At 38.1% G+C, this 17,500-nt stretch overlaps 1 protein-coding gene across 2 annotated transcripts in view; it reads right to left on the bottom strand.

The window, feature by feature from the left end:
- The window catches only part of fto (FTO alpha-ketoglutarate dependent dioxygenase), a 425,397-nt gene that overhangs the window by 306,719 nt on the left and 101,178 nt on the right, over window positions 1–17,500 (bottom strand). For both annotated transcript variants that reach the window (XM_061877187.1, XM_061877194.1), the window contains exons 4-5: window positions 12,194–12,319; window positions 1,853–1,932 (exon numbers count right to left, since the gene is read on the bottom strand). In XM_061877187.1, coding sequence (XP_061733171.1) covers window positions 1,853–1,932; window positions 12,194–12,319 — 206 coding nt within the window. The remainder of the gene's footprint in view (window positions 1–1,852; window positions 1,933–12,193; window positions 12,320–17,500) is intronic.

The following is a 17,500-nucleotide window of genomic DNA, read 5'->3' as shown; positions in this document are numbered from 1 at the left end:
CTTATTCATGTGGCTCATCTTCGGCAGCGTCTTCTCCCCGTCATCTTTGTTGTAGCGTGCAAGGACGGGAGTGGAAGAAGTGTCGAAAGATGGAGCTAACTGTTTTAATGACATTCAGACTTTACTTAAATCAATAACGGAGAACCATCTCCTCATCCGTGGCTTAAATAACGCAACATCAACGGCAGAAACATGTCCCATGAAAAAACGTCCGAACGGAACCCTCTAATAACTAAAGATCCGTGGGTGAATTATGTAAACCCACTACAGTTTTTAGCACTTTTGATAAGTAAGAACTTTACACTACTTTATAATAGAAATGGCAACAGCGAAAGATAAATACCAAGTAAGAAGATAGAGAAAAAGAAGAAGCTTATGACTACAATTTTCAAGACTTATGCAGATCCCAAATACAGATCAGCAGGTATCAGAAGGTAAGAAAAGTTGGTTTTGCATAATATTGCGAAACAAAACGCCTGATAATAGGTGCCATTTTGCGGTCCTTATACACGCACCATAATAATACTCGTATGTTTAATGCGCCGACAATCCATCAAGCGGTGTGGCTTTACAGCCTACCTAGATCATACTAAAAACATTTTAACAGATTTTTGAGCGCCATGTGATATGTTCTATATTCTCAATGGAATTTTAAAAGTTTTGGTGTTGTTTACTGCCATCATATTGCAGTTTACACATATCTCTTATGCATGACTGCCATCGACTGGTCACACTTATTACACCATGTACCGAAAAAAATTGCTTCGAAGTCAGTAAGTACAACCAGAATTATACCGTATATTAGGCGCACCTGGTTATAAGGCGCACTGGCAATTATTGAGAAAATGAAAGGATTTTAAGTGCGCCTTATAGTCCGAAAAATACTGTAGATTTACAATTTTTTTCTCTACTTTTCAATGAAACACCTGAATACAAAAGACAGACCTAATTAAAAAAATGTTTGTTTTTGTTTGATCAACAAATAGTTTGAAATGACACTGCACACAATGCATCCAACTCTGAGCAAAGTTATACTTTTATAATGTGGGGTCTTTTTTAGAAGAAATATAAATTTGCCTTTTTTTTTTTTTCAAAGATTTTTTTAAGAAACTTGGATCAAATTTAGCTTTTGTAGCTAATTCTGGCATATTTACTGTGATGCTTTTGCTCATGTTGATCATCTCATTGTCCAACTCAAATAAAGGTTTTCATGGGAAGCAAAACTCAAAGCAAAACTCAAAAATGGAGCATTACTGATCGTTTCCCCAGGTGCTTTTTTTCTGATCATACACAGGGGCCTTGAGTAAACGATTCCACCGAGTAAGCTGCTTTTTAGCTGGAGTTGGTTTGTTTGTTTCTTGTTATGTTCTTGTTCACCTTGTGGGTTGTATTTCTCCCACTCGGCTGGATGTTTCGGTTTCAGATGGTGGAATAAGTTTGTGGTGCGACTGCCTTTTTTAAACAAACTTTGCAGCGTGCAGTCATTTGGTCCGCCAATATTGCTGCAAAACCAAACCACTGCGGACATTAGTCTTGTGATTGGAACAAATGTCTCGCTTTTGTTTGCGTTACCTATTTTTTTTATAGTATGTTTGTGAATCTCCCCAAGAAAATAAAACCGATGTATTAACCTGCCCTCATAGCAAATGACCCTGGGTGGCAATGTTCTACTTTTGTGTAGTCTAAAACATTTTTTTAAAGACTTTTCCGGCGTTGCACAGAGTGAGCTAAATATGGAAAATATGTTCCAAATTTAGGAAACAACGTTGTTTGCTTTAAATAACATCAAATTGACAAAACAAATTTTCATAATATATTTGCAGGACTTAAAGGGTCAGTCGTGTGGCCTCACCTCGGCTACTCTGTGGGTGCAGCTAAAGCGTGGGGCGTCTCCTGCCAGGACGCAGTGCTGGTGGGTGTTATTCAGGTCATCTGGTAAAGAGACAATGAAGAAAACCAACGTCGACGAAGAAATAATAATAAATACTAAATGTCACTTGGTATGGAATACCTGGTAAAATAAGACAGATAAGACACAAAATAAGACTTTTTTGGTTACTAACAGAGTAGAATCACACAAACACAGATCTGAAAATCCCTCGTCAAGACCATTCATTTCATGTGTGACTTGCTTGTTTTGTCACAGATCGATTTTGTTCCCCTTGTTACTGTGACCAAAAATCAACTCTACACAAAACAATTCAGCTGAGCAGCAAACCAACAACTAATGTACATGTTCAACAGGTTTGGATTATTAATTGCAGACTAGCGCTGGGCGATATATCGATACACGCGATATATAGCGGGTTTGTCTCTGTGCGATAGAGAAAATAATTATATCATGATTTTCGAGGATACGTTCTCACGCAGTTGCTTATAGCTGCGGGCATTACACTACAGGCTCTTTTTCAATATTTCTTGTCTCTCATTCTCACAGAGACATAAAACAAGCGCAACTTCTTACATGCAACGCATACAAATACGCCCTCGCCAAGCAGAGCGGTAGCAGCATGGGTCATGTTAGCAGTGATGCTAGCGGAGCCGTGTGAGTGGTAATACGAGAGAAAGAAGGTGCGTATCTGGTAACAAATGAAGGAAGAATTAATTCCCAAGAAAAATAGCGGGGGGTCCATCGCCTAGCGGTGGTTTGGATTCAAGCAGGAATATGTCGAATAGACAACTTTAATTTGTCAAGTGTGGGGCACAAGCGTTGCTACAAAAAGTAGCATTACTGCTAATATGTAGCATCATTTGAAAAGCCACCTGCTAATAACTGTTTAATAAATACAGTTTTGGTCAATTGAATTAGATGTGATTTCCTTCTCTGCATGAAAGTTTAAAAATAGCATATATTAATGCAGTATGAAGAAGAATGTTTTAATGTAGACACAGAATCATCATACTGCTATGTTCATATGCATCAAGTGTTCATTCAAGGCTAAGGCAAAATATCGAGATATTGTATATCGCGATATAGCCTAAAAATATCGAGATATTAAAAAAAGGCCATAGCGCTCTTTTAGTTTCTATTTTGACGTGTTCAGCATTGCTGTGATCTTGACATTTGACCTAGGCCCAAGGAGAGAAGCCCAGATTTTCCTCTCCCGAGCCACTCTGTCCACCTCCTCCCGGGAGATCCCCAGTCATTCCCAGGCAAGCTGGGAGATATAGTCCCCCAAACGTGTCTTGGTTCTTCCCCGTATGGTAGAGGTATATTGCTTAAATATATCCTTCATGCTGGAATTTAAACCAATTATAAGTGTGTTTGGTAAATCCTACTTGGAATGTACTGTATCTTCATGTTGCCAGGAATCATTATTGTTCACTGCAACTTAGCACTTGTCCCAACATAATACAAAACCCAAAACCAGTGAAGTTGGCACGTTGAGTAAAACGTAAAAAAAACAGAATACAATGTTTTGCAAATCTTTTTCAACCTATATTCAATTGAATAGACTGCAAAGACAATATATTTAACGTTAAAACTGCCAAACGTTGTTATTTAATGGAAAAATTAGCTTATTTGGAATTTGATGCCAGCAACATGTTTAAAAAAAGTTGGCACAAGTATCAAAAAAGACTGAAAAAGTTGAAGAATGCTCATCAAACACTTATTCAGAATATCCCACATTTGAACAGGCTAATTGGGAACAGGTGGGTGCCATGATTGGGTATAAAAGCAGCAGCTTCCATGAAATGCTAAGTCATTCACAAACAAGGATGGGGCAGGGGTCACCACTTTGTGAACAAATGTGTGAGCAAATTGTCGAACAGTTTAAGAACAACATTTCTCGCCTAGCTATTACAAGGAATTTAGGGATGTCACCATCTACAGCCCGTAGTATTATCAAAAGGCTCAGAGAATCTGGAGAAATCACTGCACGTAAGCGATGATATTACGGACCTTCGATCCCTCAGTCGGAACTGCATCAGAAAGCGACAGTGTGTAAAGGATATCACCACGTGGGCTAAGGAACACTTCAGAAAACTACAGTTTGTCACTACATCTGTAAGTCCAAGTCAAAACTCTACTATGCAAAGCGAAAGCCATTTATCGACAACACCCAAAAACTCCACCGGCTTTGCTGGGCCCGAGCTCATCTATGATGGACTGATGCAAAGTGGAAAAGTGTCCTGTGGTCTGACGATATCACATTTCAAATTGTTTTTGGAAACTGAGGACGTTGTGTCTTCAGGAACAAAGAGGAAAAGAACCATCCGGATTGTTCTAGGCGCGAAGTACAAAAGCCAGCATCTGTGAAAGTATGTGGTGTATTAGTGGGTAACTTACACATATGTGAAGGCACCATTAATGCTGAAAGGTACATACATGTTTTAGAGCAACATTTGTTGCCATCCAAGCAACGTTATCATGGACGCCACTACTTATTTCAGCACGACAATGCCAAGCCAAGTGTTACAACAGCGTGGCTTCATACTAAAAGAGTGCGGGTACTAGGTTGGCCTGCATGTAGTCCTGACCTGTCTCCCATTGAAAATGTGTGGTGCATTATGAAGCCTAAAATACCACAACGGAGACCGCAGACTGTTGAACAACTTAAGCTGTACATCAAGCAAGAATGGCAAATATTTCCACCCAAAAAGCTTCAGAAATTGGTCTCCACAGTTCCCATTAATTTACTGAGTGTTGTTAAAAGGAAAAGTCATGTAACACAGTGGTAAAAATGCCTCTGTGCCAACTTTTTTGCAATGTGTTTCTGCCATTACATTGTAAATTAATAATTATTTGCAAAAATTAAATAAAGTTTCTCAGTTTGAACATTAAATATCTTGTTTTCACAGTCTATTCATTTGAATATAAATTGAAAAGGATTCGCAAATCAATGTATTCTTTTATTTACAGATTACACAATGTACCAACTTTACTGGTTTTGGGTTTTGTAGATGCCATTTATCACATACAGCTTTCACATTAAAAAGGGACCTACGATGGCTAAATCTCCCTTAAAAACACGTCCTTATGGTCCAAAGAATGTGTTTTCGATATGTGTGGGTGTAAATTTTGAGCAAATTTTGCTGTAATTTTTATAGCCCAGTCCGTCTGCAAGATTTTTAAATGAGGAAGAGTTCCCAGATTGCAAATGAAACTACGCCCCACCCTCCCCAAAAGTGTCATCATACAGTACTTTATATTTCAAAAATGTACACTGTTTAAGTATATATTCTGAAGTCATGCTCATTTTTTTTTTCCCCAGACAAAATCAACTTCAGAAACATTGCATACAGTCAGCCGGTCAAAACAATAGGTACACATACACACAGTTTTTACTGAGCTACAAAGACAGTCTGCTTTTGTCAAAACCATGTTTTGTATTTATTCATTTCCTCTGTTATTATTTGTATTAGCTTTTGTGCGTTTTCAAACAAAACGCTGGTACGTCGTCTGGAAATAAAACTAACTTTAGGTTCTTTGTAACTTCGTGGCTTGCTGGGGCAGCGGGCTAGGGTGAGGGATGCAAACAGACTGGACTAGTTGGTAGAGAAGGCCAGTAATCTGGTGGGAGTGGAGCTGGACTCTCTGGCGGTGGTGTCAGAGAGGAGAAGTCTAGCAAAACTCCTAGCCATTATGGACAACACCTCCCACCCACTACACTCGGACCTTGCGGAGAGAATGAGCACGTTCAGTGGAAGGCTAAAACTCCCAAAATGTAACACGGAACGACACAGGAGGTCCTTCATACAGACAGCCATCAGACTGTATAATGCATATGTTCCTTGACTGCACTTAAATGTAGAATATATTTGTATTATTCATTTATTATATATTATATATAGATAATATATGCCATATATTATTTATTATTATTATTGTTTATTGTGAGCGAACTGTGGTGCTAAATTTCCCCCAGGGATCATTAAAGTACTTTCTATTCTATTCTATTCACAAATTTTGTTTGTATAAAGATTAAACCATTTTGGTCCCACCGTGAACTGTGAATGTGGTGGAAACACAAACCACACACCTTTACAGGATGGAAAAGGGGCTATGATTAACTAAATTCCTCCATAAAATAGACAAACAGCTCTGATGCATTTCTATATTATCCATCCATTTCTACCGCTTATACCCTTTGGTGCCTATTTCAGCTACAGTTGGGCGAAAGGTGGGGTACACCCTTGACAAGTCGCCACCTCATCGCAGGGCCAACACAGATAGACAGACAACATTCACACTCATATTGACACACTAGGGCCAATTTAGTGTTGCCAATCAACCTATCCCCAGGTGCATGTCTTTGGAGGTGGGAGGAAGCCGGAGTACCCGGAGGGAACCCACGCAGTCACGGGGAGGACATGCAAACTCCACACAGAAAGATCCCCAGCCCGGAATTGAACCCAGGACTACTCTGGACCTTTATATTGTGAGGCAGATGCACTAACCCCTCTCCACCATGCGGTCTCATTTCTATATTACTTAAAAGAAAAACGTTTTTCTTTAATACAATTTTACCCAAATATGTATTAGTAATTATTTTGTGGCTGGATGGAACAGATTTCAAAAAAAATATTTTTGATTAAGAATTGTTACCTTTGTGTGCAATTTTTTCTTCCCACCCACAGTCTGAATGCTTCTATACAGTATATATGTATATAATATTCAATCAGGAATACACTGTGCACCTTACCTTCTTTTGCACTATTTTCCTTTTATTTCCTTCCTATGATTTGCATATTTGTGGACTGTCGCACTGATACTGGATTTGCTTTTCATCTCAGTTTACCTGTGTGTGGAGTGACAATAAAAGGCATTCTATTCTATTTTTAAAAATTATTGGAAAAAAATACATTTTTGACACCCCTACCGTCACACTCTATTATTTTTTTTTTTTTATAAAATATTTTGTGCACATTAAACTTCAGTCTCGTCTCCCCCTTTGTCATTGTGGCCCAAAGCGAGCCATAACAGTAACATTGTAACAACACCATTTCTCTGATGATTCAATTGTTAATGACTGAAGTGCTGATATCAACCAAATCCTCCTCATCCCACCCTCGGATTGAAAATAATGTAAATCATTCAATGTATATACACTGGTGATTAATTTGTGTGATGACTGTATTATGATGATAGTATATATTTGTACCATGATTTGATTTACGTGGACCCTGACTTAAAGGCCTTCTGAAATGAGATTCTTATTTAAACGGGGATAGCAGGTCCATTCTATGTGTCATACTTGATTATTTCGCGATATTGCCATATTTTTGCTTAAAGGATTTAGTAGAGAACATCGACGATAAATTTCGCAACTTTAGGTCACTAATAAAAAAGCCTTGCCTGTACCGGAAGTAGCAGACGATGTACGCGTGGCGTCGCGGGTTGTAGAGCTCCTCACATCGTTTACAATCATAGCCAGCAGCAGCTAGAGCTATTCGGACCGAGAAAGCGACAATTTCCCCATTAATTTGAGCAAGGATGAAAGATTTGTGGATGAAGAAATTTAGAAAATTAATAAAAAAAAAGTTTAAAAAAAAAAGGCGAGGGCAGTGAGAGCGATTTAGATGTTTTTAGACACATTTACTAGGATAATTCTGGGAAATCCCTTATCTGCCCATAGTGTTGCTAGTGTTTTAGTGAGTTAAATAGTACCTTAAAGTCGGGGGGGTGTGGCCACGGGTGTTTTGACGCCAGAGTCTCAGAGAAGTAACAGCAGATGCAGGAAGACGCTGGCTCCGCTGAGCTCCGGTAAGAGGAGACTTATTTCCACAATTTTCTCACCAAAAACTGCCGGTTGACATGTAGTCGGGATCCATGTTCACTTGACCGCTCTAATCCATAGTAAAGCTTCACCTCCGGGAATTTTAAACAAGGAAACATCGTGTTTTTGTGTGGCTAAAGGCTAAAAGCTTCCCAACTGCATCTTTCTACTTTGAATTCTCTATTATTAATTGAACAAATTGCAAAAGATTCAGCAACACAGATGTCCAAAATACTGTCACAAACACGCGTCATTATTCCGCGACGTTTTCAACATGAAACTCCGCGGGAAATTTAAAATTGTAATTTAGTAAACTAAACCCGGCCGTACGGCATGTGTTGGGATGTTAAGATTTCATCGTTGATGTATAAACTATCAGACTGTGTGGTCGGTAGTAGTGGGTTTCAGTAGGCCTTTAAACAAGTTGAAAAACTTATTCGGGTGTTATCATTTAGTGGTCAATTGTATGGAATATGTACTGTACTGTGCAATCTACTAATACAAGTTTCAATCAAATAGTCAGAAGGTACAAACTTCACCAGAAGTCCTCTTTAAATTGATATGTTTGAAGTTAGTTAACACACTTTTGTTTCCTTAGTTTGCACAGCAAACTCTAAAAAGTGTCCACTCATTGCAAAAAAAAAAGTCTGTCGTCAGTGACCGAAAAAGTTGTAAAACGGCAGACAATAGGCCAAAACAACAAACATTCGGGCAGGAAAGAAAAGATTGGGGATTCTGCAAAGTGGCCCAACGCTTACCCAACCAGAGCGAGAGGCACTACCGTCATTTTTTTAATGAGCAAACAACACCAGATCACGCTCAATCTGTCGAAACGCGAGCGCCATACCGCCAAACATTTGTCCAATATCGCGGGAGATTTGTGGCGAGGCCTTACGGCTGTTTCCCGCGTATCCCTCCATGTGTTTCTTGTGAGCATAGATGTTCCTCGACGCTGCCATTATTTGCCTCATAGACCAATAATTAATTTAGACCGCGACTGGCCGCACGTGTGCGTATTTACCGCCGCCTGGAGCGCGGGTACACCGTCTAATGCCTGTGATTTGAAAGTCAAACAGCCAAACGCTTTGGGAGGAAGATATTATTGTTTGGTATAAAAAAGGAAAATGGGGTGGGGGGGTGTCGGGGAGATGGCGACAAAGAAAACAACTTGCCGGTGTTTTCCTCCTTTACTCTGATGAGATTGTGACGGATTAGGTCCCTGGGCGGAATTACCCGGCGTCTTTAAAACTGTTTATATCCAATAACAAATTATCTCCATCAATCTGCTCTTTTCTTGGCACGCCGGATGCCAGATCAGGAGGGAGTTGAGGCAAACTCAATAACTGTAATAAGTATTTATCTTTCTTTCAACCCCTGCGCCTGCTGCCACTTGTCCTCCTTTTACCAGAAAGCAGGCTTTTAAATATATTGGGTCAACTCTCGTCTGCACCCCCCCCTGCCCTCCTCGGTGCATTGGGAGCTGGGAATCTGATTATCGAACAGGCTCGGTGTCAAGACTTGCATTGTTCTTTTTATAACCGCCCAAAATTCCACTCGGGCGGGTGGAGGGGACGGTGATTCAATTTGCCTTCGAGACATTAGCGGTTCAAAAGGGGCCACCGGGAGACAAATGGTGCGGAAAAGACATTACGGCGTCTGTGGATAGACACCGTTGTACTTCCCGTCTAATAGCGCAAAACACTACTTATCATATTGTAACACGCCGGTGGTGCGATGGCGGCCGGGAGAGAGGAGCGGCGCTTACTTGGAATGAAAAAGCAACGCGACCTTTTGCATGTGCGCGCAAAATTTAGCGCTCATATGTCGACGGAGCGTGCCAAGTGCTTAATTCAGGTGCGGGCCGACAAAGCGGCAGACGGCCGAGGGCCTCCGTCGCGCGAGCCAGCCGCTATCGGCGTGCAGCAGTCGGCCTCTCAAGGGCGTGCTCGGCGAATGGAGCATAAATCCCCGTTGATCCGCGACAGTCAAGTCCCATTAGGACGATATGCGCAACAGCCCATCACTCGGGGGCCTGGCCTGAAAACTGACGGTTCTATTGTAGATCTTATTCCTGTTTCAAGCGCCGTCAAGACGGATGTGATGACATGCGGCAGTTTTGTTTCATTTTAAATGGTTTACTTTCTTGCTTGGAACTAGGGCTGGGTGATAAGAGCGTGGGGAAAAAAATCAATTCGAATTTGAATCGCGACTCTCACATTGTGCGATTCAGAATCGATTCTCTTTTTTTTTTTTTTATTATATTTTTTTTTTCTATCAATCCAACAAAACAATACACAGCAATACCATAACAATGCAATCCAATTCCAAAACCAAACCTGACCCAGCAACACTCAGAACTGCAATAAACAGAGCAATTGAGAGAAGACACAAACACGACACAGAACAAACCAGAAGTAGTGAAACAAAAATTAAAATTATCAACAACAGTATCAATATTGAATGTGCATGAAACTTTCTGTTCAAAATAGTTACAAATGTCACATGTTAAATGTTTAAATATTAACTGCCAGTTGTATAGTGCCAACTGTACTAGGAGTACGTATGTTCTTTTGTTTCATTGAATATAAAACAGCAAATTACATTTATTTGGCTGTCATCTGTTTAATTATAAGACAATTGTGTTAAAGTCATGCTTTATTACATTAAAAATTATTACATTAAAAAATTAGTTTTATACTTGTGAGTGAAGATGACTCAGCTTTGCAACAGTTGATATTCTAGTTTCAAGCATGTTTTACTCAATATAGGTCAAAACATCTCAGCAACAAGATGTAATATCTTACTGAGATAATGTAGGTCCAAAACTCTTAAAACTCTATATTTGAACCAGACCCAACTATTATACAAACATTGGGTGTTGTTCAAATATAGAGATCCATCTATCCATCTATTTTCTACCGCTTGTTCACTTCGGGGTCGCTGGAGCCTACCCCAGCTACAATCGGGCGGAAAGCGGGTTACACTCTGGACAATGATGGTCTTTAATTTAATTTGACTTGCTGTTGTACTCTGTCTCAAAGTGTTATGTGCTCAATGTTTACCTTACCATTATTGTTAAGTTGTCTATTACCATTGTTGGTATTTTGTCTATTACCATTGTTGGTATATTCATTATTCCTACATTATTGATACAAATTATTCTTACAGTGTAATAATTATTGTTACCTGTGGTAATGCCACTATGATACAACATTTGTATTATAATCCTTGAACAAAGTAACAGTGAAACTCACTGAATGGAGAACTGGGGGTGGGATTAAATAAATTATCTTCTTCCCACTCCCTTTTAGGCAAAAATGGACAATCATATATTACATACTATACATACCTTTTGCACTATAGTAATTTATATTATGTGTTTTCAACTTTGTTCTTTTTTTTGTTTATTATAATTATTTTATGTCATTGCCTGAAATTAATAAATGAACATGAATGAAAAAACAAGTAAAACACTAACATAACATCTGCTTAGTGAGAATAATAATCTTATCGGACTGAAAATAAGCAAATATCACCCTTATTTGAGATATTTAATCTTACTTAGATTTCAGTTTTTGCAGTGCGAATGTGAGTGTGAATGTTGTCTGTCTATCTGTGTTGGCCCTGCGATGAGGTGGCGACTTGTCCAGGGTGTACCCCGCCTTCCGCCCGATTGTAGCTGAGATAGGCGCCAGCGCCCCCCGCGACCCCAAAAGGGAATAAGCGGTAGAAAATGGATGGATGGACAGTGCGAATCGGGTCACACCTAGTTAGTTTAAAATATGTGAATATATGAATGTGTGTTAAATTTGGTAAGCCACCAAAAAAACAACTCGGCTGGGCCAATTTGGCCTACTACGGACATCCTTGTTCCATCAAGTAGTGTTCTTACAGTTGTTGTCCTGTCATTTTATTTACTGTTTTTCCCTGTTCCCCCCCAAAGCCCTGTGACAGTCCACTGCAACAGCCAAATGAACGACAGCTCTCAATTGTCTGTGCAATATCCTACTAAACACACAAGAAAAGAGACTGTGGCTGAAAATGACAAGTTGGTATTACTTACAATGACCACATAATCATCAACATCAGTGTTTTTCCAGCACGCTATATCAGCACGACCTTTACCTACTGCGACCTAAACATTCAAGTTTGATTTACACCCCTGAAACCTTCACTCTGCCTGTCTGGCTTGAGCAAATGCCATTTCCCTATAAGCTGGCTAATGCACTCAATTTCATGGAACCTTAACAGGCCGAGGAGTCGCTCCCGCACACATTCACCACCTTGGCTTTCGCTTTCAGCGGTGGCGATGTTTAAAACAAAAGCCAGTGAATTACATGGCCGGGGGTCTGCTAGCATGGGTCATTAGGGACCGAGCACCGAGAAAAGCCCCCCGCAAAAACCAAAACAAAAAAAAGGTTTCAGCTTCGTAAATGAGTTTGGTGCATATGTATGTTCTTGGGATTTAGTACCTCTCATATAATAGCAGTCTCCAGACTCCAGGGGCAGCGTCAGGCCAGGTGTGTGGATGTCCCAGGCTACCTTCAGCCCGATCCTCCAGCTCGGCTTCTCGCCCGTGCCGCCTTCGCTGCTCTCGCCTGTCAATCACAGACACCCCCACAACCCCGACGTTATGATGCACATACGCTCACATTTCAGCCACTGAATCATCAAGCGCTTCGGCTCGAATGAAAAGTGCCAAACTTTGAAATATAAACGGTATAAAAAGGTATTCACTCCGTCTGGTGTTTTATTGTGTTGTATTACAGTAGTTGAATAAATCAATGCCGGCTATTTAACAGTGAAGGTATGGCCATAATAAATCATGTAGAGCCATGAGACTCAGGGTTTCAAATCAAGAAGTTTTCTGGTTTTCTTAGCTAAATACTGTCCTAACTAAGGCAAATTTGGATTTAAAGTAACTCTTTGATTTGTTGTTTAGGCATTAAAATGAAACACTAATGGGGAAAATGATTGAAAGAAATGAATCTTTCCATAATTTATTTTAACGGTGCCAAATGTCGAAAAAACAAGCCGTAATGCACTTAGAGCAACTGCCTCTGGGTAATGTTACAAGTTCCCATGTCAAAAAAAGAAAGAAGCAGCACAGTAATGCTCCACTTTTTAACATGACCTCGCTCGATGCTAAATTACATTGGATTTGCTATACTCATGCTAAAGATTAGCATTTGCGATTTTACATGGCGATTTCAACACCTCCAAATCTGGTGTTTAAAATTGCATGTATGTTACAATCAAACTGTCGGTGTGAAATAAATGCACTACTTACAGTTTAAACACGTAGGAATCAACAAATGAAAGTTCTGGCACAACCTAATGGTAAAGACTACTCTTTTCTATACACTACTGCCATCTAGCATCAAGGAATTGAAAATGAACGCAAAGCCTACTTTACGACAGTACAGTACTTGCAAACGAGACAGAAAGGTGTAACTTAAAATAATTTAAACGTATATTGTTTGTATTTAATAGTAAAAAAAAAAAATGTTTTAAACATTTAACATTCATCAGCACATTTGAACAAATACAAAAGTAACATTGGTGCATTTGAGTACCGGTATAGAATCCCAAGAACCATGAAATGGTACCGCATTGATTTAGATGTGAAATGCATCCATCCTGAGTATATTATAACATAACGTAATGCTCTCGATAAGGAAATGTCAATTTGTGGGTCGGGGCCCAAAAGTTGTTGACATCCCCATTATGGATCGCTCGTGGACAGCAGTCAAAAAGGATTGCTAATTTATTTACAGTTTTACATTTTAACCTTACTTTCGGGATTGTTATTCAATATACACATATAGGTCGAATATCAAATATCACATTTTGTGGTCCTTTTGATACAATTTTGCTACTTAATTCATTAACGTCATGCATACAGTTACCAGTGTTATCATCCAGCATAATGTGCTCAGAAATGTACTTGCACAAAAGTTTTAAACAAAAAAATAAAGAAAAAAATTGGCACAAAAGCATGAAAAAATGTGTGTTCCAGATTGAGACCATTTGAGAGCCCGTCAATAGGGTCCTTACGGATGAGTTGAAGTTCATTTTTGTACCATATTGTCCCCTGGGAGTGGAATTGTACTAATCAAATTGTAAAAACAAATGAAAATGCCAAATATGATTAAATTAATATATCTTACTCAAAATCTTGAAGCCTTCCCAAGCGTATTTATATCCATCCTATACAAAAAAATCCTTTGAAGTCACAATTTAAAATGTTTTGTATCCTAAAAAATGTGTGAGTATTGATACTGTCCAATGAAAAAAAGCATGCATCTCTATTTTCCATATTTTAGCTAAAAACTACTAAAAATCTAAATTAGGGCTGTCCCGATCAACATATTTGGCCTCCGATCCCAATCCCATTAAGAGTCCTGATCAAATACTTTGACAAAAAACTGACACTTTCATGAGAAAAAGTAAAGAATACATTTTTACAAAGCTTATTTACAGTTAGGTTAGTTTTTGCCTCATCCTTCACTTAAAATGTGTGAAGATTGCACTACTGACCTGATAAGTCTGAAAGAAAAAGGGATGATACACTATTATCTGCTCACAGATGGTACTTAGTGGTTGTTTGAGCACACTGCAGCTAGTGCTGGGTAGTCCCCCTCCTTAATGCTGCAATCACACGCAGGATTCTCACAGGAATGGGGCTAAATTAAAACTTTACCCACTGTAATTAAATGTAAACTTTTCTAGTGCTGTAAATCAGATGAGTTAAATATGTGGTATTGAATTCTATTTTTTGTTTATTATTATTTGGTTATTATTGAATGCTACTTTATTTTGTTTACATGCACCATAACTAAACAAAAGCAAAAACAACTATTGGTCCCATTTAAATCAGAGACTTACAGCCCGAGGGTGTAAGCAATACCCAAACTACTAAAAACATGATTTTTTAATACTAAAAATATAAATCTAATGACTTAATCTTTTCTATAATGATGCTACACTAAGTATCGATAGTATCGTCATCTGGATCGATCACACTTACTTTACAATGAAGCTTTAACAATTAACTTCTTGTTTTGTCCTCCTATGTGCTTGTGTAGCATGCTGAGTCATCCTTTTCTTCGAGTCCTCCAGTGATAATGAAACTTGAAAGATTTTTTTTATAAATATTTATTTATTTTATTTTTAATCAACCTGTTTAGTCAGACTGCTGTTTGTTGTGGAACACATTCAAAGTACTATTTGTAAAATGCAGAAACTTAAAAAAAAAAAAGTGCATGATGTTGAGAGAGTAATATAGTGATACTAAACAGTGTTTACGGCTGTTATTCTGCTTTCATTGAAGTGTGCAATAGGACACTGCTGGATAAAAGCCCTTGCTGGATGTTGTTTCTTTGAGTGTTTGAGAGTGTTATTGGATGGTGGGTATGGGCCATGATGTTCCTGTTCCTGTTTCCTATCCCGTTCGCAGTTCTTCCCTCAGCATGTTAAGAAAACAAGATTTACCTTGGCTGGCCGACACCCTTCAGCACAAATCAATACTAAAGTCTTTCCGGGCCTCTTTGCCCCCGCGGCTGCCTTTTCCTTTTTGCTCAGCACGGATAAATAGTAACTTAATTTCCAGCCATTATGCTCAGAGAGGCCGCCTAATGACAGCGCTCCCCGAGGCCTCGCCAATGGAGGACCGTCAGCCTACGTGTGGGTGAAAACAGCCGTGGCAGATTCCTTTGGATCTCCAACACGGCGGATGGAGGAGGAAATGTGGCATGATGGTTAAAGAGTTTCATTTCTTTAGCTGGGTCCTGGGAACCATCGGCGCCAACTACTGGAATAACGCTCTGGTGTAGACGCAGGTCTCTCCAGTCAGGGGGTTTAGAAGATACAGGACACAGATGCTAACTGCGGCGAGGTGTTGGGCCGCAATGTTTTGAAGCCACAAGGTATGACTTGAAATGGCCTGTGGCGAATGGCGGAAGTGTAACGCTCCAGCAGGTGTTTCTGCTTACAACACCCTCGTGGAAAACGAGCAGATGTGGGCCATGTTTGACAGGGCACCTTTTTCATTCATGTTTGAGTGGACTTGCTTACTCCTTTATCTCCGGCCATGGATGGATGGATGGATGGATAGATAGATAGATAGATAGATAGATAGATAGATAGATAGATAGATAGATAGATAGATAGATAGATAGATAGATAGATAGATAGATAGATAGATAGATAGATAGATAGATAGATAGATAGATAGATAGATAGATAGATAGATAGATAGATAGATAGATAGATAGATAGATAGATAGATAGATAGATAGATAGATAGATAGATAGATAGATAGATAGATAGATAGATAGATAGATAGATAGATAGATAGATAGATAGATAGATAGATAGATAGATAGATAGATAGATAGATAGATAGATAGATAGATAGATAGATAGATAGATAGATAGATAGATAGATAGATAGATAGATAGATAGATAGATAGATAGATAGATAGATAGATAGATAGATAGATAGATAGATAGATAGATAGATAGATAGATAGATAGATAGATAGATAGATAGATAGATAGATAGATAGATAGATAGATAGATAGATAGATAGATAGATAGATAGATAGATAGATAGATAGATAGATAGATAGATAGATAGATAGATAGATAGATAGATAGATAGATAGATAGATAGATAGATAGATAGATAGATAGATAGATAGATAGATAGATAGATAGATAGATAGATAGATAGATAGATAGATAGATAGATAGATAGATAGATAGATAGATAGATAGATAGATAGATAGATAGATAGATAGATAGATAGATAGATAGATAGATAGATAGATAGATAGATAGATAGATAGATAGATAGATAGATAGATAGATAGATAGATAGATAGATAGATAGATAGATAGATAGATAGATAGATAGATAGATAGATAGATAGATAGATAGATAGATAGATAGATAGATAGATAGATAGATAGATAGATAGATAGATAGATAGATAGATAGATAGATAGATAGATAGATAGATAGATAGATAGATAGATAGATAGATAGATAGATAGATAGATAGATAGATAGATAGATAGATAGATAGATAGATAGATAGATAGATAGATAGATAGATAGATAGATAGATAGATAGATAGATAGATAGATAGATAGATAGATAGATAGATAGATAGATAGATAGATAGATAGATAGATAGATAGATAGATAGATAGATAGATAGATAGATAGATAGATAGATAGATAGATAGATAGATAGATAGATAGATAGATAGATAGATAGATAGATAGATAGATAGATAGATAGATAGATAGATAGATAGATAGATAGATAGATAGATAGATAGATAGATAGATAGATAGATAGATAGATAGATAGATAGATAGATAGATAGATAGATAGATAGATAGATAGATAGATAGATAGATAGATAGATAGATAGATAGATAGATAGATAGATAGATAGATAGATAGATAGATAGATAGATAGATAGATAGATAGATAGATAGATAGATAGATAGATAGATAGATAGATAGATAGATAGATAGATAGATAGATAGATAGATAGATAGATAGATAGATAGATAGATAGATAGATAGATAGATAGATAGATAGATAGATAGATAGATAGATAGATAGATAGATAGATAGATAGATAGATAGATAGATAGATAGATAGATAGATAGATAGATAGATAGATAGATAGATAGATAGATAGATAGATAGATAGATAGATAGATAGATAGATAGATAGATAGATAGATA

This window comes from Nerophis ophidion, linkage group LG02, assembly GCF_033978795.1.
Source record: "Nerophis ophidion isolate RoL-2023_Sa linkage group LG02, RoL_Noph_v1.0, whole genome shotgun sequence".
Classification (NCBI taxonomy): domain Eukaryota; kingdom Metazoa; phylum Chordata; class Actinopteri; order Syngnathiformes; family Syngnathidae; genus Nerophis; species Nerophis ophidion.
This window is presented reverse-complemented; position numbering and strand designations above follow the sequence as displayed.